This window comes from Maniola hyperantus, chromosome Z (assembly GCF_902806685.2).
Source record: "Maniola hyperantus chromosome Z, iAphHyp1.2, whole genome shotgun sequence".
Lineage (NCBI taxonomy): Eukaryota > Metazoa > Arthropoda > Insecta > Lepidoptera > Nymphalidae > Maniola > Maniola hyperantus.
Window position 1 is genome coordinate 3,626,194 of NC_048564.1, and position 23,457 is coordinate 3,649,650.

General features: G+C 37.8%; 1 protein-coding gene across 6 annotated transcripts; it reads right to left on the reverse strand.

The window, feature by feature from the left end:
- Nucleotides 1-130: 130 nt before the first annotated feature.
- LOC117995338 (alpha-tocopherol transfer protein-like) lies at nucleotides 131-23,457 on the reverse strand. 6 transcript variants are annotated; one of them, XM_069508934.1, is made up of 8 exons: nucleotides 23,311-23,457; nucleotides 18,939-19,072; nucleotides 6,804-6,991; nucleotides 4,604-4,763; nucleotides 3,845-3,906; nucleotides 3,153-3,346; nucleotides 2,219-2,423; nucleotides 131-1,804 (listed from the first exon to the last, which is right to left on the reverse strand). In XM_069508934.1, the coding sequence occupies exons 3-8, from the start codon at nucleotides 6,985-6,987 to the stop codon at nucleotides 1,596-1,598; spliced, it is 1,014 nt and encodes a 337-aa protein (XP_069365035.1). In that variant the 5' UTR covers nucleotides 6,988-6,991; nucleotides 18,939-19,072; nucleotides 23,311-23,457; the 3' UTR covers nucleotides 131-1,595. The 6 variants fall into 6 exon arrangements, with proteins under 6 accessions (XP_069365035.1, XP_069365036.1, XP_034839239.1 ...); XM_069508935.1 differs by lacking the exon at nucleotides 23,311-23,457 and having other exon boundaries at nucleotides 18,939-19,098; XM_034983348.2 differs by lacking the exons at nucleotides 18,939-19,072; nucleotides 23,311-23,457 and adding an exon at nucleotides 13,827-14,055.

Sequence of the window (23,457 nt, forward strand, 5' to 3'; positions counted from 1 at the left end):
ACCGAAATTTAACTATGTCATTTAAAACGAGTGTGGAACTTAGATTCTTAAATTATTGATAAATCTAGGAATCGAACCTGAGACCGTCACAGGTAGGTCGTCAAAAATTTAGTTATAAAAAAACTGCATATTTAATTTGTGGTAAAGTATTTATTTTTAACCCTTTAAAGCCTTTACAGAATCTTAAAAATAATAATTATTATTATCACAAGTTTTAATATCATTGTTAGGTATAATGCACTTAGGTACCTACTATTTCCAAGTCTTGCATATTATTATGGTTATGGTCCAGCAGCCGCCGCCTGTTTTTTCGTGAGTAGGTTCGGTTCGACGAGACGCCCAAGTTTTCCTTTGTGAAAATTATATTGAAATGCACAGGTAAAACATGACGATTCGAATCGGTGCGGTGGGGTGTCGAATCTGAATAACAGTAAGTTTTATATTTGAACTAGCTTATGCTCGCGACTTCGTCCGCGTGGACTACACAAATTTCGAACGTCGTTTTATGAGTTATATGATCCAAATTTGAAATATTAAAATTTCACAATAAGTAGGTCTCTACAATAATAAAATTTCGAAATACGTATCTATAGTTCTAAAGGTGCGAACTATGTTACACAATATGGAAGTGTTATTTATGCAATATTTTTATAACATGTTACATTGCCTGGACGAAGCTTTTAATTCAAACTCTAAAAAACTAATTATCTAACGACCTAAAGCTACAGTCAGACCGTGCGTGTATTAACTTTGTCATTTACTAATTCCCCGTTACAGAAACATAGGTGGTCTGCTTGATTATTCTTAAGGTCCATTGGATACCTACTACCTAAATTTGAAATGAGAGTCCCATCTCCTTTTTCTACTGTTTAAACATTTAAAATATTATAAGCCGTTTGTCGCAATTTCATCCGCTTGGATATAGATTTTCATAAATGTATCCTTATTTTAGTGGGATGAAAAATATGTACCTAATTAGATAATATTATAAGAGCTTATGGTAGTATGGGACGCCCTCCAGCACGATGGACCGACGATATAAAGAGGCTAGCAGGAAGCGGCTGGATGAGGAAGTGAGGACCGGGTTTGAAGGCGCTCTTTAGGAAAGGCCTTTAGGAACAGTGGACGTACACAGGCTGATGATGATGATGGTGATGATGATTATGATAGTATGTAGGGAGTAATCTCTTTGGTGATAGATATTGTTCTCAAGTGCTATAAGCTAATAGGTAGGTAAATTATATCAGGCGGATGAAATCGCGGTTAACAGCTAGTGTAAATAAAATGTATTTGTTCTTGTCCAGGTTGTGTCCACTGAAATCGTATACTTGGTTCTGGAGTAACGTAGTACCTAATAAACTGACACTTACAGATTTATAATACTAATAATACGGCTATTATTTAGGCCAGTTGGATTCAAATTTATTGGCGGCTGTGAAATTAGTCACAGGTCGCATCGCAATAACATAATAATAGTATTATGATACAATCAATATACATTAGATCCATTTATTAATGCTAATTGCTAACTTCTCAGCCCCCAAAAAGATTGAATCGAACATCTATACTAGGTAACTAGCTTAATAATTAACGCATCAGTCGACCTCTAGTTTTCTAAAGTTGCCCGTGAGTCCTCTCATAGCATCCCCTACAGCATCGACGCCTGCGCAGGTGTTGGCACCAGCACGTAACGCCGAAACGGCGCCCTCTCGAGCAGCTTCACTGTACATCTCTAGGCGGACAGATATCTTATCGTTTAGCAGTAAGATATCACGTTTGGTTGCCAACTCAGCTTTCCATAGTTCTGTAGGCAAAGGTAAGGCGTATGGATTATCAATTAGTGCGATTCTTTATTCATTTGATGAAAGAAAATGGGTCTCAGGGTCTCCTCTCAGGATGAGATTGATTTTTGCCAAAGTCTACCACGCTGGCTAAGTGCGGATTGGCAGACTTCACACACCTTTGAAAACACTCAGGCATGCTGGTTTCTTCATAATTTTTCCTTCACGTTAACGCAAGTGATAATTAATTGCTTAAAACGCACATAACTCCAAGTTAGAGGTGCCCAGGATAGAGCCGCTGATCCCCCGAATAGGAGGCCGATGTTTTAACTGCTAGGCTATCACAGCTGTAATAATTAGTAAAATATAAAATGTTTACTACAACGCGCCCACGACGTTCAGTCAAGTTTTAAGTTTAAAAAAATTGATCAACTCACGAATCATTTCCTTCATAGGCATCACACCACCGTACTCCTGAGGCAGGAGTTTCTTATCGATCTCAACATCTTCAATAGACGTGTAAAGTTTCACTCGTTTCCTGATCTTCTCGGAGATGAGACCCATACCGAAGTCTAGAGCGAACTTGATGGTGGGATGAACGTTAACTCCGTAAATTTCTTTGTGTCTTAGCGGGAGTGTGCGCTGGAATATGAACAAATAGGTAATCATGATTAATGGCGAGAAGCTTCGAGATGACTTCTTGTCCAATTCCTCGGTGCTTGAAGGGCAAAGTTTTCGAACAGTGCGTTGCCAGTGATGATTGGATCATAGAGAATATGGTCCCACTAGCTCGTCACTAACGGACGATGGAGAGAGCTGTTATTTGATCACGTTGAAACTCCAAGTTTCTGTACGTGACCAGTTCAGAAGTTCCTGAGTACTAACTGTGAACTGAGTATTAACCGACATACCGACGACGATCGTTAGCGGGTCGCTTAGCTGAAGTGACAATGGGCAGGGCATAATATTGCTTGCAAAACGTTGGAGTCCAAGGTACAAAGGAATGGCGAGTTTGCAACGGAAAGCACAGCGTTGGGAAACCCCCACTTAGCAGAACAAAACATGTCGTAGTTTTGTCGCTGGGCTATTCAAGTGTGCGAGTACGTCGAGTGAGTAATCGCCCGTGTACGGTGCAGGTGTACATTAATTAATCTCTGCGCAAAATGTTCGAGTGTTTTGACTGGCAAGAGCGTCGCTGAGCGAGTTCTTGGATAGCTTTTGTCGCTGCGATAAACTAAAAAGTTCTCCATTTCTTAAGTGTTTATGTGTCAGTATGTCTGACTATTGACCTGCATTCAAGAAGTGATTCAGCTGGGTACTTTTTACGAGGTTTCTTAAAAACTATAGAAGCTAGTGTCTAATAAATCTTACCTCTCCATTTTTAACTATTCTCACAGCCTCCTTTGGAGTGAAGAGTGTGAGGTGTGGGAAGCTGACTCCTGAACCGTCTGCGTAGTGCACCAGTCCACGAACCTGGGTTTCTTCATCCTCCATCAGAGTCTCGTAGCACGTTGCCATGACTCGGCACATATCCTGATTTGTGTACTTGTACGGATCGAAAACACCTATAGGGAATTTATTAAATGTAAAAAATTAAATATAAAATACTACTTTTATTTATTTTTTAATATAATAAAAATTAAGGATATTAAAGATATTCTTTAGGAATTACGAGACCCAAAACATGATTGCACAATTTGGCTCGATATCAAAAAAATCGCGATGTTTCCCCAAAATACGCATTTTTACACGACCATTAGAAGAAAAAAAAGTTTTATTTGATTGATATAAAATCAATTTCAATAAAATTTCGTATTTACGTTCAACTTTTAATGTACTAAGGAATTACGGTATTATTTTATGGTAATAGAGCACATAGATTTTTATATAAATATTTATAAAAAATGTGCAACAAATTTGCGGTCGGGCGGCCCAGACTACCGTTCCCGTACCCCGTCAGTCGCCCGCAACGCGTCTTAGAGAGCACCCGTGTACAACTTCACAGTGCTCATTCTTTCTTGCGTAAGGCTTGAACTTGATGATAATATTAAAGTTATACGTACCAGGTCGGTATATAACTACTCGCCGTCCCATTTTATCCTTGTAAGGGCTCACGAATATGTATCTGAAAGGCAAGAAAATTTTATAGAAAATGGTATAAATTAAAATTCGGAGTGTCTCGTTATGCTTTAATAACGAATTTTAAATCGAATAAAATTGTACCTAACCCATGCAATATTTCTAATAAGGATTTCGAATAAAATGAGAGTGCTTTCCTTAGACAAGAATTCTTTGCGTTTACGGTTGTGTAGGCATACAGAGCGCAATTTATTTAGCAATTAAATGCGTTTACATTTTTTTTAATAAAAATAAAAATAGCGAGCAAACGATCTGGCTGATGTTAAGTGATTACCGCTGTCCATCGACATTTGCAGTACCAGAGGGAACCGCCAATGCGTTGCCGGCCTTTTAGAAATTTGTTGGTCCCGTTGAACAACCTTAACGACTAAATTAAATGAACAAAGAAGCTTTTGCGGTTGAATTATTGCAGGAATTTTAATGTTGACGACAAAAAAAATCCTTTTATGCGAGAGCGCAACGGACGAGTGTTTAGGTAGGTAGCGCATGAAAATTTCCGCGTCGTCATTAACCGCGGTCTCAGGGTGAGATCTATAGAGCGCACTTTGACTTTGCTCAGACTTAAGATTGAGTTAAAACGAGACAGATTTATGTGAGAGATAAAACTAACTCTGTTTCGTTTTAACTCTGTCTTAAGTCTAAGCTAAGTCAGAGTGCGCTCTATAGATCTCACCCTCACTCACCCTAAGTCGATGATCTCTGTCATAACGGGCAGCATATAGTCGAGCTGGTTGAACGCGATGCCCCAAGATTGTCGGAGCAGCATATACCGCTCGATCGCTTCTTGAGCCATGGGTACACTAAATTTCCTCGTCCTGAGGAAACGAAGCAGGTAGGCAGCATCTGTGAATATTATATGGACTTTTTTTTTAACGAAAATATTGGACATTTGATAATTCTTTAGGTACTTTATTTAAACAAGCAATCCTTCTTTATAATGCGTAAAATTTTACTGCTCACGCGCCATTTTAACTTTATGTGTCAAATTTAATGTCAACCCATCGATATAGAAAGTAATAATTATTCTTAGTTATACTAAGAATTTGGGTGAACCATACTTTATACTTTTGACATGACAGTTGACCCATAGATTTAAAATGGCGCGTGAGGAGTTAAATTTTAAGCGATCAATTACTGATTTTAAATTTAGACACATATACAAAAATACTTTAGATAACTTTTATACATGCTGCAAAAACTAAGTAAGTACCTACTTCATATGCAGTTTGATTGTATATTTCGGTAGAGGCATTGATATAGAATTTGTAGTAGGTACTTTTTGTCGGAGGGTAGGGCTTAAGGCTAGTTAGGCTAGTTAGAGCGTTTTCAGATACTAAAGTGTTTTTTTTTGCGCGTATAATATTCCTATAGGTATATGCACCTTTGGCCTAGTTTTAGTATGCGTGTTTACGCAAGCCTCCCTTGAGATCGAAATTGCAGGGACTTTAATTCTAGGTACATAGGTACATCTTTGTTTTTAAGTATACGTTCAGGTACGTCCTAAAGTGGACAGTAATAATTAACTAATATAAAATAACTTGATAATAATTTTATACATTTATTTTACTTAGTTATTTTTGTTTAAATTAACTTATTATAATTTTTTTTATTTAAACATCACAATATTTGAAACTTTTTGCCACGCTGCCTGTGGTCCACGCCAAAAAAAATACCGTTTTAACTAAGTTTTTATGGACTACTAAATTTAAATTTTTAGGTAAGTTAAAATAAAATAAAAACTTGTGCCAGAGTAGGTATAAAGCCTCGCTTGTATACTTATAAACCTTTGTTTTTTTTCTCCAAGTGGAATAAAAAGTCTTCGCACATTACACATACTCGACGCCGACTCCACTCAGACTCGACTCACAGTTAGGTAAAACATAGAAATGTGAGTTTTATATCAATTTTCAATATTATTTAATTGAAAGAATTGTACGATGCATGGACTACGCGTTAAACACACATCGTGCACTTGAATTTCACATTGCAGTTTGAAAATTCCATCGTAAGGAATTACGATAAATACGATATACTTAAAGCTCATATTACCATGCTTTACTGTAAGTCGAGTCGGAGTGGAGTCGGCTTGGAGTTTGTGTAATGTGCGAAGACCTTAGCTGTCGTTAACTATGGTGTTCTGACGGTTTGTGTCTTTTACTTAATGTTCTGTTGAGCAGTTGCCCGAATGTTTCGTCAGAAAACCTTAAACGGCTATTTACGACATGTAAACGGAAACACCATTGTATGGCCAAGGTCGTTTCTGTGGACTTTAAACAACTGTCGAAGGAAGAGCATTTCCTTTCTGGAGCTGCGAATTCACTTATTTTATAATGACTTTTACTGCCTCTCTGGCTCAGAAGTAAGTATTATAGTCTTTCAAGTGCGAGGTTCCGGATACGACACATGGAAAAGCCACTTTACGAGTTTATTATTTCTAAATTTGCTAGTAAGTAGTTGGTCAGCCGAAAGGCTTTGGTTGCAGTTAGTTTCCAGTCTATCGGATAGGATATGCCACCAACCCTTTCCAGGTTAGGCTCCTTGCATCGACATTTTCCTATAGATTAGTAAAAAAAGCTGTGATAGCCTTGTGGTTAGAACGTCCGCCTTCTAATCGGAGGTCGGGGGTTAGATCCCGGGCACACACCTCTAACGTTTTAAGTAATTAAAACTTGCTTTAACGGTGAAGGAAAACATCGTGAGGAAACCTGCCTGAGAGTTCTTCATAATGTTCTCAAAGGTGTGTGAAGTCTACCAATCCGCACATGGCCGGCGTGCTATAGACTATGGCCAAACCCCTTCTCACTCTGAGAGGAGACCCGTGCTCTGTAGTGAGCCGGCGATGGGTTGATCATGCTGATAATGATGATGAGTAAAAAGGCTTACCCATTCTAACCGCCAAAAACTTAGGATTCTGTTCCATCCAATTCCTCAAGGCATCAAGGGCTTGACATCTAGAACTTTCAGTTTCTCGGAGTTCAGCTTCCGCTATTGCTTGTGTTTCTTCTGAGAGTGGACATTTGTATTCATCAGCTGGTGTCAAGAACCTCTTTGTGAGCCTTCGCGACATGGTTCTAAAAAAAAGGGAAAAATAAATGCGGTCAATTGCATAAGTTAGTACATTTTATTATTATGATACCAATTTCCCCTCCGTAAATAACATAATAAAGACATATACCTAGTAGTCATTATTATAGGTATATATTTTATTTATGCTGGACATAAATATCTAATAGGAGATGATACTTGATCTCCCGTTGGTAAGACTACGTTTTCTCTTTCTGGAATGACTCTATTAAGTGCAATATTTGTATTTCTAGAGTATCATTATCCATAGTAATATTATAAATGCGATAGTGTGTCTGTCTGTCTCCTAGCTTTTCACGGCCCAACAGCTTAACCGATTTTGATGAAATTTGGTACAGAGTTAGCTTACCTACATCCCGGGGAAGGGCATAGGCTACTTTTTATCCCGAAAAATTGAAGAGTTCCCACGGGGTTTTTAAAAACCTAAATCTTGATTTTTTAGTGGGTAATAGTTTTTAGTAAATTTTTGTACTTGTAATGTCTTTAGAGTAATAAGTATTTACGGAGGGGAAATTTCCTAATGTTATGTAATTATTGATACCACTTAATCTGACTCTGCGGCTACCTATACCTTTAATGCATTTGCGTCTGCTGTGTATTATTTATTTATTTTATTATAAAGGCACACAAAACAGGTTTCAGCTATAAATGGTCCAAATAAAAATAAAAAACAATAGATTAAATCTAAGCGGTAACCCTAAATATGTGTACACAACAATTCTTAAATAAATATATGCACTAACTAACTGATAAGATACAATTTATAAAAACACAGAAAAAAGAAATACAAGAAAATTAACTATGAAAAATATACTTAAAGTGGAGAAGATGCAAAATGTTGATTAATATGTGTTTTAAATGTGTTCAAATTATTATTAAAAATGTCAATATTACGGTTAGCTGTGAAAAGATCATTATACAGGCGACACATACGGACAACGGGATTGTAAAAGGAAGTATTGTTCTTATATACACTAAGGGCAAAAGTTCTAGGGTTTCTAAATCGGACATTATAATTAATATTAATCAACGACAGCAATACGGGAGAATCTATTTTGGAGTGAATAATCCTATGTAGAGATATTGATATTCGAGAACATAGCTTAACTATAAACTAATCACCGGCCATTTTGTTGGTTGGATTTGTCTACTCAATAACTCAAAACCCATAGTCTAGTTAGGTTAAAAAGAGTGTTGGATCGGAGCTGGCGAGAAAACTCCCAGCAGAGCCAGTATTTTTTTATAACCACACAGAAACAACTTCGTCACAACAGATAAGTACGTAGGTAGTAGGTACACAAAAAGCGCACCAATGTTGAAATCCTAAAAGTTACAAAATCGTTATCAGTACCCTTATTATAAATGCGAAAGTGTCTTTGTTTGTTGGTTTGTCCTTCAAACACGTCGCAACGGTGCAACGGATAGACGTGATTTTTTGCATGGGTATAGATAAAGACCTGGAGAGTGACATAGGCTACTTTTTATCCCGGAAAATCAAAGAGTGTCCACGGGATTTTTAAAAAACCTAATTACACGCGGACGAAGTCGCAGGCATCAGCTAGTTGATTTCATAAACGAGAATGTCACACATTTGCATTGTGGTTACCAGTAAAGTGAACAGTGCTGCAAGCTGCAACTCATCTCTGACAATCGCGCAATTAGTACCCACCTACCCATTCTTGTATTGTGAGCAAACCTGCCATATTGCACTTTCGACCTATGCGTAGACGTATGCGATAGATAAATGCTCCTCTCCTATTTCATAAGGTATTAGTATTACATATCGCACTTGCAAAATGCTTATTTACGCCTGAATCTGTGGAGCAAGAAGCAAGCGAGAAATATCAGATACATAAAGCATCTTTAGATGTGCCAACAAGTTGACGGCCGAGTGCCGACACGTTCTAATCTAGTTAATAAAATCACTACCCATATTATTATAAAGTCGAATGGAATATAAATTTATCATGTCGCAACTCGCAATGGAAAACGGATTGTCGTGTTTTTTGCATGGGTTTAGTTTAAAAGACCTGGAGAGTGACACAGGCTACTTTTTATCCCGAGAAATCAAAGAGTTCCCATGGGATTTTTAAAAACCTCAATCCATGCGTACGAAGTCACGGGCATCAGCTAGTATATATTATATTATAAATACAAAAGAGTGTTTGTTTGTTGGTTTATCTTTCAATCACGTCACAATGGAGCAACGGATTTTCGTGATTTTTTACATGGGTATTAAAGACCTGGAGAGTGAGATAGGCTAATTTATTGAGTTCCTACGGGATTTTTAGAAAACTAAATCTACGCGGACTAAGTCTTGGATATCAGCTGGTAAATAATAATTACAGAGGACAGTTGTTGGACTACCTTGTCAATGTGGCTTAAGTTAAAGTCGGGAAGGGTCGCGATTTATACCTAGTTTATATAATCATCATCATCGCCAACCAATAGACATCCACTGTTGGACATAGGTCTATTGTAGAAAATTCCTCATGCAACGGTCTTGCACCGCCTGAATCCAACGGCTTCCTGTGACTCATTTGATGTCGTCTGTCCACCTAGTGGGGGAACTTCCAACACTGGGCCTTTCAGTGCGAGTTCACCATTTCAGCACATTGGGACCCCAATGTCTATCACTTTTTCGATACTGTAATAGTACGCGCAAAGCAAACAATTTAATCTGAACTCGAATTGTATGATTGGGTATTGTAAAAAAACTGATCTCAATAATTGGGCTTCTTTATTTAATCCTTAGTCTATGTTCTTGCGCAAACCATCATATTCCGATTGGGTTCTACCTACTTGCTTTGCGTTAAAGAAAGTGATATTTAACTGCTTAAATTGCACATAACTATGAAAAGTTAGAGGTGCGTGCCCGGAATCTAACATTGGACCCCTGACTAGGAGTCCGACGTCTCATAACCCCTAGATAATTTCCGCTTCAAACCATACTTTTATACATACTTACTATCGACTTTTAAAGTCGGTATGTATGGAGAGGCTACCTAAAGTAAGCTTTGTGCCTGTGTCTCACGCAATGTTGGGCAACAGAGCGCCACATTGGATGCTTGGGCAACGCTATAATTTTTCATTATTACATAAGCAATATTCGGTGTAATAGCGAGATGCCAATTACGAGGGCAAATTAGATCGAAATGAAAAGGTCATATTGTGCAAAAAATCTATTTTGAATATAATATCAAAAGACTAGTCCTGAGTGACTGACATACTGATCTACTACAACGCACAGCCTAAACCGCTCGGGTTAGAAACATGAAACTTTGAAAGTAGATTCATTTTATAACGTGAGCATAAGAAAGAACTTTTGGAAATTTCAGCCCCTAAGGCGGTTAAATAGGGGATGGAAGTTTGTATGAAAGTCCGTCATTTTAAAAGTTACATAGATTAAAATTGGTACTCAGGAATTTTCAGTTAAAAATAAAAAAAACAATATTTTATGATTAAAATTTTACCCCTAAAAGTGAAATAGGGAATGAAAGACTGTACAAAAGTTCTCAATTTTTAAAGATAATTTTCAAGTTATACCCATGAAACTTGATATTTTGGCTATCGCTATCGGTTAGTAATAAAGAAGTACAAGTTTCACAATTTTTCAAAATTCCATCCCAAAGGGGGAACAGGGGATGAAAGTCCCTCATTTTTCAAGTTATTTGACTTCAAAGTCAAAGTCACTTCGAGGGTATACTGTTGGGACATCATCGCGCTGGAGGTCGTTCCACACTGCGCTTGCTGGCACACGGTCCACACTCGATATAGTATAGTAGTTTATTCACTTGTAAATAGTTTTTAGGTTATAGTAGTTTATAGTTTATCATGATTGTAAGTACTTATACATTAAAATGGTACAAATAACCACAGTCAAGCAACGCTCTCTGCCAGTCAAGCGTATAAATGTCTCCGATTAAATCTCGAGTTGAATAAGAATGAAGTAACCAAACCACACTATCACTCATGGACTAAGAGCCAGCGCGTGCCATACCACCTTTATTTTATAAAAGTTGAAAGTTTCTCTGCGTATTGTCCCCACAAGAAGGAACGATCAGCGACTGTAGTGTCGTGATAACCCTCTGCCAGACGCCCTTAAAGTTTAACAATTTGTTAGTTCAAGGATATCTGGCAGGAGGTTGCCACGAATCACGATACCAAAGCCACCATGATCCAAACTTCGTTTCTCCCTGTATTGGGACAAGACACAGAGAAACTTTCAGTTTTTTCATAAAATAACGAAGGTCTGGCACGCGCTGGCTCTCTCTCTATCAAGACTCAGCAGCCCGAGCACAGTCAGTGTGACATCTCTCTCGCCGGCTTTTGCATCGCTTTGTCACTAAAAAGACGCGAGAAAGCAACTGTCACATTGATAGTGCTAGGGCTGTTGCTCTGATTGGATTCAATGATAGCAGAGTTAACTAGTGATAGTAAATTGATTGTGTTTTGTCTATTTTGCAAGACAGGTTTTGGCTCATTATACTTTCAAAAAGAGTCTATCGAGAAATCGATTCTACAGTTCGATTCTTCGAACAGTGGTCCAAGAACTAATTACTTATCTAACAAATTAATCGTTGCAGGGGAATCGGGGAAGTGTCTTTGATTATTTTGCTGCTGATGCCCGCGACTTCATCCGCATGGATTTATATATTATTCAAAAATCCTGGGATTGGGTAGGTACCTGGACAGACAAAAGTCCGAACCCAAGACCAAAAGAAAATTGGGCAAAATGAGCTGCCCTCCTATTTGGGAAGTAGGCACGCACCTCTAACTATTCGGAACTATTTGCGTTTTCAGTAATTAAATATCAAAAACATCGTGAGGAAACCTGCATGCCTGAGAGTTCTCCATAATGCCATAATGTTCCAAAGATGTGTGAAGTCTACCAATCCGCACATGGCCAGCACGGTAGACTATGGCCAAAACCCTTCTCACTCTGAGAGGAGACCCGTGCTCTGTAGTGAACCAGTGATTGGTTTATCATGATGATGAAATTGAAGTGAAGTTTTCTTGAGTGCGGTAGGCGAAAATTGTTGTTGTGAAACTTAAAAGGTGAAAAAAGTCAACCGTTGTGCTCTCACTGACCTTGGTTAGTAATGGACACCTCACGCCACATACTTGATGTCTATTTTGTAACTTCTTATTTTATTGATAATTAATTTTGGCACCAAAAATTGCCTCATCTACCGATTGCAGCTGATGTAAAGAGCTACTTAATAGTTAATACCTACTTTAAACAACCATGAACCACGTAAGTATACAGTGTGTTTTTAGGGTTCCGTACCTCAAAAGGAAAAACGGAACCCTTATAGGATCACTTTGTTGTCTGTCTGTCTGTCTGTCTGTCTGTCAAGAAACCTACAGGGCACTTCCTGTTGACCTAGAATCATGAAATTTGGCAGGTAGGTAGATCTTATAGCTGACATTTGGGGAAAAATCTGAAAACCATGAATTTGGGGTTAGATCACACAAAAAAAATTAAATTGTGGTCATGAACTAACAATTAGTATTTTCAACTTTCAAAGTGAGTGACTATATCAAGTGGGGTATCATATGAAAGGTCTTCACCTGTACATTCTAAAACAGATTTTTATTTATTTTTATGCATTATAGTTTTTGAATTATCATGCAAAATGTCGAAAAAATACGACTGTATTACGGAACCCTCATTGCGCGAGCCTGACTCGCACTTGGCCGGTTTTTTTAACTGGAACAGTATGAGGAAATCCAAAACCATAGGAGATACCTAAAGGTACTTTAGTATGGGAACCATACCCGCGGCGGCGGACACAAGCAAAATTATTTAAAGTATGTATTCAAATACGGCTCTGATCTACACTGACATAGGTTGCCTTGTTTCGGGTCATGGGAATCACGAAAAAAATCAAATGTTTTTTGTACCATGAAAGAAAACCCTATCGATTTATACTCTTTTAACTTTTCCCCCATCAATAATTTTGAATCAAACCAGTACCCATATTATAAATGCGAAAGTGTGTTTGTTTGTTTGTCCTTCAATCACGTCACAACGGAGCAACGGATCGACGTGATTTTTTGCATGGGTATATTTTAAGACCTGTAGAGTGACATAGGCTACTTTTTATCCCAGGAAATCAAAGAGTTCCCACGGGATTTTTAAAGACCTAAATCCACGCGTACGAAGTCGCTGGCATCAGCTAGTAGGTATTTATAGATACAGAAAAGTTACAGTATTATCTTTGAATTAAAACTATTTTGGTTCATACCCGAAAAGCGGGTCAGAAAAATTACTTTTGGCATAGTAAATTTTTTAGTCAAGCGTGAATTATTGTCCATAAAATAAATAAAATTGACTATTTTTAAAATGCTGATTGACTTGTTTTGGCTGTATCAATACTGTTCCAGCACAAGTGAATACAGAGTGTATTGAAATCCTCATACAAAAATACCATTCGAATTTCCTGTAGATTTTACAAGAAAACTCTTCCATACAATCCTTGCCCTGACAATTATTACAAACGCAACAAAAAAATCCCCCAATTCGGTCGAGCCGTTCTGTATAGGTAGATGGATCTTTCAAACATTTTTATTTTTATGGAAAAAAAAAGATTTTTAAAAAATGTCACAAAATAAAATACACACCGTTGTCTAGGTAATAGGTACTTAGTTATAGTCAATTGAATATTTTTGAAAAAAAAAATCAAATTTTTCTACCAAAGCAAGCACAAAATCGCTAAGCTGAACTTAACAATAACTTAACCACATTAATATTCTTCGCACAGCTTGTAATAAATATTAACTAACCTCGCGGTCATAGACAATAATAAACAAACTCACGTGTCAGTAAGTTTCCTCCAAAAAAGTGTACCAAAAACGCCTTCACTTCACAACGAGCCGGGCTACACTGCGAGCTTGAGAAATGGCTCGCCTTCTTTTGCTCCGTCTCTTAGATGATGAAGGCACTCCAAAGTTACTCCTTGACTATTACATTACAGTAACAAGTTAAGACACTGCCAGTGAGTGGATGCAGAGTTTGGCAACATTTTGTGTAAAATTAAACCTCTCTTTTTCCCCGACCTCAAAAAGTAGAGGTTTTTAATTTGATCCGAATATGTAAGTATATTTACACTATTTACCTATGTGTATTTGTGTATGTATGAAGGTATATCAGTTTGCTTACCTATATTTATTTTAATTGACACGCTTAGAATGAATTGCAAAATAATACATAATGTGTTCCAATTAAAAGTAATATTTACTGTACTGTATTGTAATTTCCACCAACATAAATATTGAATTACTAGTGACTTCATCGACGTAAGTTTCGGGTTTTGAAAATTCCGTTGGAACTCTTAGATTTTTCGGGATAAAAAGTAGCCTTTGTTTGTTTCCGGTATGCAAGCTATCTCTGTATCAAACAGACAAAGCCCGCGTGGATTTAAGTTTTTAAAAATCCCAAGAGAACTCTTTAATTTTACAGGACAAAATGGAGCCTATGTTCGTATCGGGATGCAAGTTACTTGTGTATCGAATTTCGTTAATATCGGTTAGACGGATGGGCCGTTAAAGCTAACAGACAGACAGATACACTTTCACATTTATAATATTACTTACTTAGTATGGATATGAATAAGCATAAATCATAAGAAAAAATACGTACTACGTCAAAGTATTGTGCATAAAATCAGATTATTGGGTTATTTGATGTTAAAGTAAGCAATAATGTTAAAAATAGTTGCAATGTATTCGTACTCTATTCTACTCTACTCGAGCTATAGTAAGAGCTATGCTGGGAGTATAACTTCGGAAGCTGCAGTGACATTTGGCTGCGGCTCTTATTATGATTATGAAGAATTGACAGGCGTTGGGGTTCGAATGGTGCTCAAAATGGCGGCCTCGCACCGGGAAGCGCAGTGGAAGACTCCCATACAAATACTTTGCTCCCACCTTTAAAATAAAGACTAAAATCGTACTTTTGATATGAAATTTGACACAAAAAGTTAAAAGGACTCGTGAGGAGTTAAATTTTACGCATTATATTTTTCTCGAAATATGTAAAACGGCGCCTTCCTAATAAATATTTACTTAATTAACCTATTACTCTACGTTTATCTAGAGGCGAAAATGCTGCAGCCGTAATGTTTATGCAATTTACTTGCATGTTAATAATAGTAATAAGTTACTAATTGCTTTTACATAGGTATTCTTAGGGCCTGCAATTACTTAGGTAAGATAAATAAAACTTGCTGACACATGGATTTGCGTAAGTAGGTACCTACCTATATAAATATAATTTTCTATTTTATACGTTCTTTAAATAAAAATAGCGAGCAAACGAGCAGGTAAGTCACCTGATGGTAAGTGATTACCGCCACCCATGAACATTTGCAGTAGCAGAGGAATCGCCAATTCGTTGCCAGCCTTTCAGTAATTTGTTGGTCCGCCCCTTGAATAATCCCATGTTGTAATCTAATGGGAACACCGCCGAAGGGAGTTGATTCCACAGTTTGCATGTGCGTGGAAAAAAGGGTCTGGCACAATGGGTGGTTGAAGTGCATCATTCACCAGGTGGTGAGGGTGAAATTGCTTGCGGTGGCGTGTGGTGCGATTGTAGAAAAAACCGGCCAAGTGCGAATCAGACTCGCGCACTGAGGGTTCCGTAGTACAATCGTATGTTATCGACATTTTGCAACGATAAATCAAAAACTACTTACTAGATCTCGTTCAAACCAATTTTCGGTGGAAGTTTGCATGGTAATGTACATAAATTTTTTTTTTAGTTTATCACTCTCTTATTTTAGAAGTTACAGGGACACACACACACATTTTACCGCTTTGGAAGTGACTCTCGCGCAAACTATTCAGTTTAGAAAAAAATGATATTAGAAACCTCAATATCATTTTTGAAGACCTATCCATAAAAACCCCACACATATGGGTTTGATGAAAAAAATAATTTGAGTTTCAGTTCTAAGTATGGGGAACCCCAAAATTTATTGTTTTAATGCTTTTTTTCTATTTTTGTGTAAAAATCTTAATGCGGTTCACAGAATACATCTACTTACCAAGTTTCAACAGTATAGCACTTATAGTTTCGGAAAAAAGTGGCTGTGACATACACACAGACAGACAGATGGACTGACGTGACGAATCTATAAGGGTTCCGTTTTTTTGCCATTCGAGAGAACATTATTTGAGAACATTATGGATAATTCTCAAGCATGCAAGTTTGGTCACAATGGTTTCCTTTACCGTCAAAACAATTAATGATACTTAATTTCATAAACATGATCCCGAACCGGGATTGAACCCCCTAGCTTCCCAAATAGGAGGTAGATGTCTTAACCACCAGACTATCATGGCTACGCTACTTATGTTAAAACTGAAGCTTCTCAAAGAAAATCCGCAAGGTTCAAAGAAAATCCGCAAGGTTTGTTACAACTGAATTTTCTGTAGTTACTGTGACCGTTACATAAATCAAATTATAGTAGTCATTGCGAATAAGATTAAGGTCGGTGCTATTTGAATCAAATTTAGTTGAATACTTGTTGCAAATGTTAGATAATAATGGTTTCCGTACAGCCCTAGTGGGACAACGGTAGAATTAATAGCATGGCGCCATTCATTAAAAGCTTTATATTAGTTTCACTTGTTTCATATGTTGTCATTTCGTCGAAATTGTTACTCACGCGCCATTTTAATTTTAAGTGTCAAATTTCATGTATAAAGTACCTTCAGTCCTTATTTTAACCGTACTTTTGACATGACAGTTGACGTATAGAGTTAAAATGGCGCATGAGAAGTCATTTTGTACGAACTCATCATCATCATCATCAACCAATAGACGTCCACTGCTGGACATAGGTCTCTTGTAGGGACTTCCACACGCCACGGTCTTGCGCCGCCTGGATCCAGCGGCTCCCTGCGACTCGTCTGATGTCGTCCGTCCACCTAGTGGGGGGTCTTCCAACGCTGCGTCTTCCGGTGCGAGGTCGCCATTCCAGCACCTTGGGACCCCAACGTCTATCGAACTATAACTAGATTTTTCGCTTACTTCCAAGTTGAAATTTTGCAGATACGTGTGGTTTGCATGATAATGGATGATTATGGTACCATGGGTCGTCTTTGATGACGAAGATGGGAGGTGACATTAAAACTGTCTGATGGTATGGTGGGCCCGTCGAAATTGGATTTGTTATCATGAGGAGTTATTTTAAATGTATTAGTCCCACGTGAAATTCAGTAATAAAAGTCGACGAAAATGATAAGTAAGATAAACATGTTGCAAAGTCACGCAAACAGTACGCTTAGTATAAGATTTTACGTCTCACCAAACGTTTCTAGAATACGAGAGTCGAAACACATTACCGTCAAAGTAAAATGGACCTAAAGACCCTTGAATTAAAGTCAAAAATTCAATGCCACTGATTTTAATTTCGCAACGTGTCCGCTTGGAGCCCTGGCTGTAGACATGTAGACAAACTTGAGCTTTAAAACAAGGTTCATAGTTAAGATCCAGTTTACTATAATGCGGAGGGTTTTCGACACTCGAATACTATCAACGTTGGTAAGACGCACGTTTGCGCAGTCTTAGTGGAACGACAATATTCAGCTGGTACGCGATAGAGCGAGCAAGGTGGGCATTGCAACATTACTTGCCTCATATTATTTGAAAGACCGCCGACCGGCGACCTAGTATTTTGTCGTTTTATTTTTTCATAGGCACTTTATTAAATAACATTGTTATAGTTACTTCAAACTGTTTACAAAACTTGCTATTATGTATTACATTCAAGTTACATTACAAAGAGATTGTTGGCTAGATACCGAGCTTTGCTATAAGTAAATATACTGATCCATAAAGCTTATTTCACTCTACGGGATATAAACTATAAATTAGAATTCGAAACATTGACAGTTTTTCTAGTATAGTTCTTGAATCTAGAGATTTAACAGATATTCAAAAACTTTATTTTGGTATTAAATATTTCATTAACAATTCTTAATTTACTAAAAAGTGGTGGTGGTGGTGGTGGTATAGGTGTCCTCCACTCCTCCACCTCCAACTTTTCGGAATTAATACATATTATGTGTGTTTTAAGCAAGTAAATAATTATATCACTTGCTTTAACGGTGACGGAAAACATCGTGGGGAAACCTGCATGTTTGAGTTCTCCATAATGTTCTTAAAGCTAGACCCTACTCATTCTAATAAGACACTCGTGATCAGTAGTAAGCCAGCGACGATATAGATACTCGGCCAGTAAACGCTTTATTTCAGACCTGGAATGTATTGTACTATTAATGTCACTCAGTGAAGCAGCAATGTAAAATCAATGTCAAATGAGTTTGATGGCTATCATTTAGAGTTGATCACTGAGTTAGCGAATCACCCCGCAGGACAGCGTATTCCGTTTTCAGGGTTCCGTACCTGAAGTCTGCCAACGGGACCCTATTACTAAGACTCCGCTGTTCATCCGTCTGTCCGTCTGTCTGTACGTCCACCCGTCCGTGTGTCTGTCTATCAGCGGGCTGTATCTTGTGAACCATAATAGGTAGAGACCTGAAATTTTCACAGAATGTGTATTTCTGTTGCTGTTATAACAACAAATACTTACTAAAAATTAAAAAATTGCCGCCATGAAAATTTAAACAAAATTAAAAAGAGTTATTTATGTTAGATTTTACGGAACCCTTCCTGTGCAAGTCTGACTCTCACTTGACCAATTTTTTCACTTTCAGAGCACTAACCCCCCGTCCCCACTTGTCGTTTGTCGCTTGATATTTCAGTGGCAAGTAGGTACATTTTGACACAAAATCGGCTTCCGACAAGTGTCGGCTTTAATAAAATGTGCTGCCACTGAAACATCCGATTTAAATCCAGGCCGACAGACGACAAGTGGAAAGAAGAAGTGAGTCGAAGTTATTATTTCCATCGTCATTACTTACAAAACACTTCCTTATTTCAACGTAGACAGCACACGCCCTTTAGATACACGCAACCTTGGCCCGTCAGCTCCTTTCATCTCAAGCCGTTGACTCATAATGTCATCTTAGTAGGTAATGTCGACACCGCGGGACACCTGCAATACTCAATATAGTTAGGGAGGCGAGGTAGCTAAATGGCGTAATTCAACGGCGCCGTCGAGACCTATCAAAATCGAAAGATAAAATAATTTCGAAAAGAAAAGCTAGTATGGTAAAAACCATTTTAGCGGTGGGTTTGGCGTGTACGGTTTTTCAAAAATGTTTAAAAAAACAGTTACTTGGGCATTCTCGAGCGCGTCAGATATTCATACTACGTATGCCCCAAGTGCCTCTGATAACAACGGTATACTAATCTGCCGGTTTGCGTGGTGGGGGTAGGCATATAAAGTAGTCAAAAATGCAAAAAAAAAAATTTACTCGAGCGCGTCAGATTTTCGGAAGGGGTGTTGAATAGGCCCCAAGGAAGCTCCCTTTAAAAAAACTGACGATTTCGGCGCGACGATAAGTTACGATGAATTTTTGAAAATGCAAAAAAAAAAATTTTTTTCGAAATACTCGAGCGCGTCAGATTTTCATAGGGGAGGTTTATCTCGGTATCCTGAAAACATATTTTCTTAATCTGACAAAAATGTTGGTGGGTTCTCTTAATCTGACCGAAAAAGGTTTTTTGGTTTCTTTTTTTTCCTTTCTTTCTCCTTGATAATTGAAATTAAGGAAAAATACTGGTAGGACGGCATATAAGCGCTCAGTCTGTATTATATGTTTATGGCAAATTCCTCTTTTTTGCTTCAATTCTTCACTTCGTTTTGCTTACGGTTCGTCCAAATAACAATTTGAGGATCAACAGGCTATTGAATAATATACATACATGAAACTGTACATGTTAATGATACTTTTGTATACAGATACGCGTAACTTTTTCCGAGTCCACGAAATTGACGAGAAGCTTTAGAAAAAAAAATTTGAGATATAATAAAAGTCACATAATTTAATTATCGTTATTTCATATCAATTTTTTTAACACCCTCAGTTTTCGAGATACTCAAAAAACCGGGAGTTTGAGTTTTTAAGATGCTTCAAGTCAAAAAGTTTTAACTTTGGACAAAAATGTAAAGAGACCTTTTCTGTGTAAAATAAAATTACCTTTTTTGTTTATTTAAACTTTTTTTTGGTAAAATGTATCGTTCGCGACTTATATGCCGCAACGCGTTTTTCGGAAGACGAAATGGCTCCTCCACACTTCCGGTCATGCGGAAACCGGCAGATTTTGTATTTTTAGTAAGTTTTAGATTATATTCTTCAAAATAAAAAAATAAAAAATCGCGCTCGAGAATGCCGGATTAACGTTTTTTTTTTACAAGTTCGCGACCCTATAACTCGGCGGCGTCAAGGACTTATCGTCAGATTAGTTAAATTTAGTCTTAAAACACTAAAATCAACCCCCAATATTTTAATCTGACGCGCTCGAGTATTTCAGACTATCGATTTTTTTTTACTAATCTGATCGTCTATCCTCGGCGCGCGTCACTACATATAGAGCTAAATACTTTACAAGGTTGTTTTATTAGGTCTAAGGTATCTCTCATATCTTAAACTGCCACGCTCGAGTATTACCGAAAATTCCCCTATTCGCCTCCCTAACTAATAGTAAAACCAGTAGTAGACACTAGGTAGGTATAATCACTAATCATATTATAAATGCTAAAGCGTTTTTTGTTGGTTGGTCCTTCAATCACGTCGCAACGAAGCAACAAATCGACGTGATTTTTAGGGTTCCGTACCTCAAAAGGAAAAATGGAACCCTTATAGGATCACTTTGTTGTCTGTCTGTCGGTCTGTCAAGAACCGTACAGGGTAGGTACTTCCCGTTGACTTAGAATCATGAAATTTGGCAGGTAGGTAGGTCTTATAGCAGACATAAGGAAAAAAAAATCTGAAAACCGTGAATTTAGGGTTAAATCGCACAAAAAAATGAAATTGTGGTCATGAACTAATAATTAGTATTTTCAATTTTCGAAGTAAGATAACTATATCAAGTGGGGTATCATATGAAAGGGCTTTACCTGTGCATTCTAAAACAATTTTTTATTTATTTTTATGCATCTTAGTTTTTGAATTAATTACAGGTAAAGGAGTGGACTGAAAACCGAAAAAAAAAACGGTTCAAACCCCGCCCGTTGCACTATTGTCGTACCTACTCCTAGCACAAGCCTTACGCTTAGTTGGAGAGGAAATGGGAATATTAGTCGTTTAACATGGCTAATATTCTTTAAAAAAATATATCCTGCAAAATGTCGGAAAAATAGGACTGTAGTACGGAACCCTAGGTGCGGGAGCCTGACTCGCACTTGGCCGGTTTTTTCTAACGCAGAACCGCGGGTCTGGTAAAAAATGCACCTTTAGTTGGATTAAACGAGTACCTACTCATCTATCGAGGTGTGTAATCATCAGTCTGCGTACAACAAACAGAAACTGGTTTGATACAAAATGTACAACTGCGACCTTCACCTACCTTTAGATCCTTTGTCGCACTGTGACCGCGATGTCATAAACTTGAGAACAGGTGGCATCATCATCATCATCGTCGTTGTCAACCGATAGACATCCAATGCTGGACATGGGTCTCGTGTAGGAGCTTCCAGCGTTCCACACGCCACGGAATGCAGCGGCTCCCTGCAACTCGTCTGATGTCGTCCGTCCACGTATAGCGGGATGTCCTCCAACGCTGCGCTTGCCAGTGCGAAGTTGCCATTCCAGCATCTTGGGACCACAACGCGTATCGGTATTTCGAACTATGTGCCATGCACGTTGCCACTTCAGCTTCACCACCCGCTGAGCTATGTCCATCATGATTATCATCAACCCATCGCCGGCTCACTACAGACCAAGAGTATCCTCTCAGTATGAGAAGAGTTTGGCCATAGTCTACCACGCTGGCCGAGTGCGTATTGGCAGACTTCTCACACCGTTGAGAACATTATAGAAACTCTCAAGCATTTCTCAAGTTTCCTCATGGTGTTTTACTTCACCGTTAAAGCATGTGATACCTACCTTAAGTAATTGCTTAAAACACAAATAGGTATAGATAATTACTTAAATATAATACTTACTTATAAAGCTTAAAACACAAATCAGTACCCTTATTATAAATGCGAAAACGTGTTTGTTTGTTGGGTTGTTGGTTTCTGTTGTGTCCTTCAATCACGTCGCAACGGTGCAACGGATTGACGTGATTTTTTGTATGGGTATAGTTAAAGACCTGGAGAGTGACATAGGCTACTTTTTATCCCGGAAAATCAACGAGTTCCCACGGGATTTTAAAAAACCTAATTCCACGCGGACGAAGTCGCGGGCATCAGCTACCTAGTAAAATAAATATATTTAAAGGCAGATACGAAAGAATCGGTGTAACATAAACAATCTACATTAGAATCATTGTAGAATCATCTACATTAGAATCATTGTATGCCGTACAAAATAATTGCATTTAGGTAAGTAGAAAGAGTTACAGAACACCTATTAAAACAACGCCGAAGTTTCTCAATTTATAAATAACTTACTTTATATAACACAAGACGTGCCGCTTTGTCTTGGTGTTGCATGTGTTTTTATTTAGATACTTAAGTAATTATTTTCTGCTCACAACCGCGCGCGTCTTAGCACGGCAAAAACATAAATCCTCTTTATTTGAGAATTGGAAATCGGGAATTCATAGGGCACGGTCCTGCACTTGCATGGTTAGCGTTTAAATCAGTACCCTTATTATAAATGCGAAAGTGTGTTTGTTTGTTGGTTTGTTGGTTTGTCCTTCAATCACGTCGCAACGGTGCAATGGATTGACGTGATTTTTTGCATAAAGACCTGGAGAGCGACATAGGCTACTTTTTATCCCGGAAAATCAAAGAGTTCCCACGGGATTTTTAAAAACCTAATTCCACGCGGACGAAGCCACGGGCATCAGTATAATAATATATTCATCCCTAACAAAACACAAGGTCACTAGATAATCGACACGATTGTACTTAATCGGTTATAGGGAAAGTCGTCAAAATGCTATCAAATAACCCATAACATATTTGGGCAGAAATAGACAATTTTTGAGTAAATTACATTTATATATACAATAATGGAAAACTGCGGATTTTCACTTTAAAATTAAACCAATGCATATTGCCAACTTTCACTCATCAGAAATAGTTTCTTTTTGTCTGAAGGTTTGAGAGGTAATTAGATAGCATTTAATCTCCCCTACAACCCATTTATGTACAAGGAATTTAAGATTTCACCAATGAACGTGTACTTATAAACAATTAATTAACAATCAAGCTCTTACCTCGCCTCTAGGAGCGCAAAAATAGAGAATAGATAATGTGACATGTTTGAGACAAAAAGATGAGGACGAACGTAAAAAAAACACAGAAACACACTATCTCGAGAAGGTCGAAATCCACACAGAAAGCTGACTTTAGTAAAAAATCTC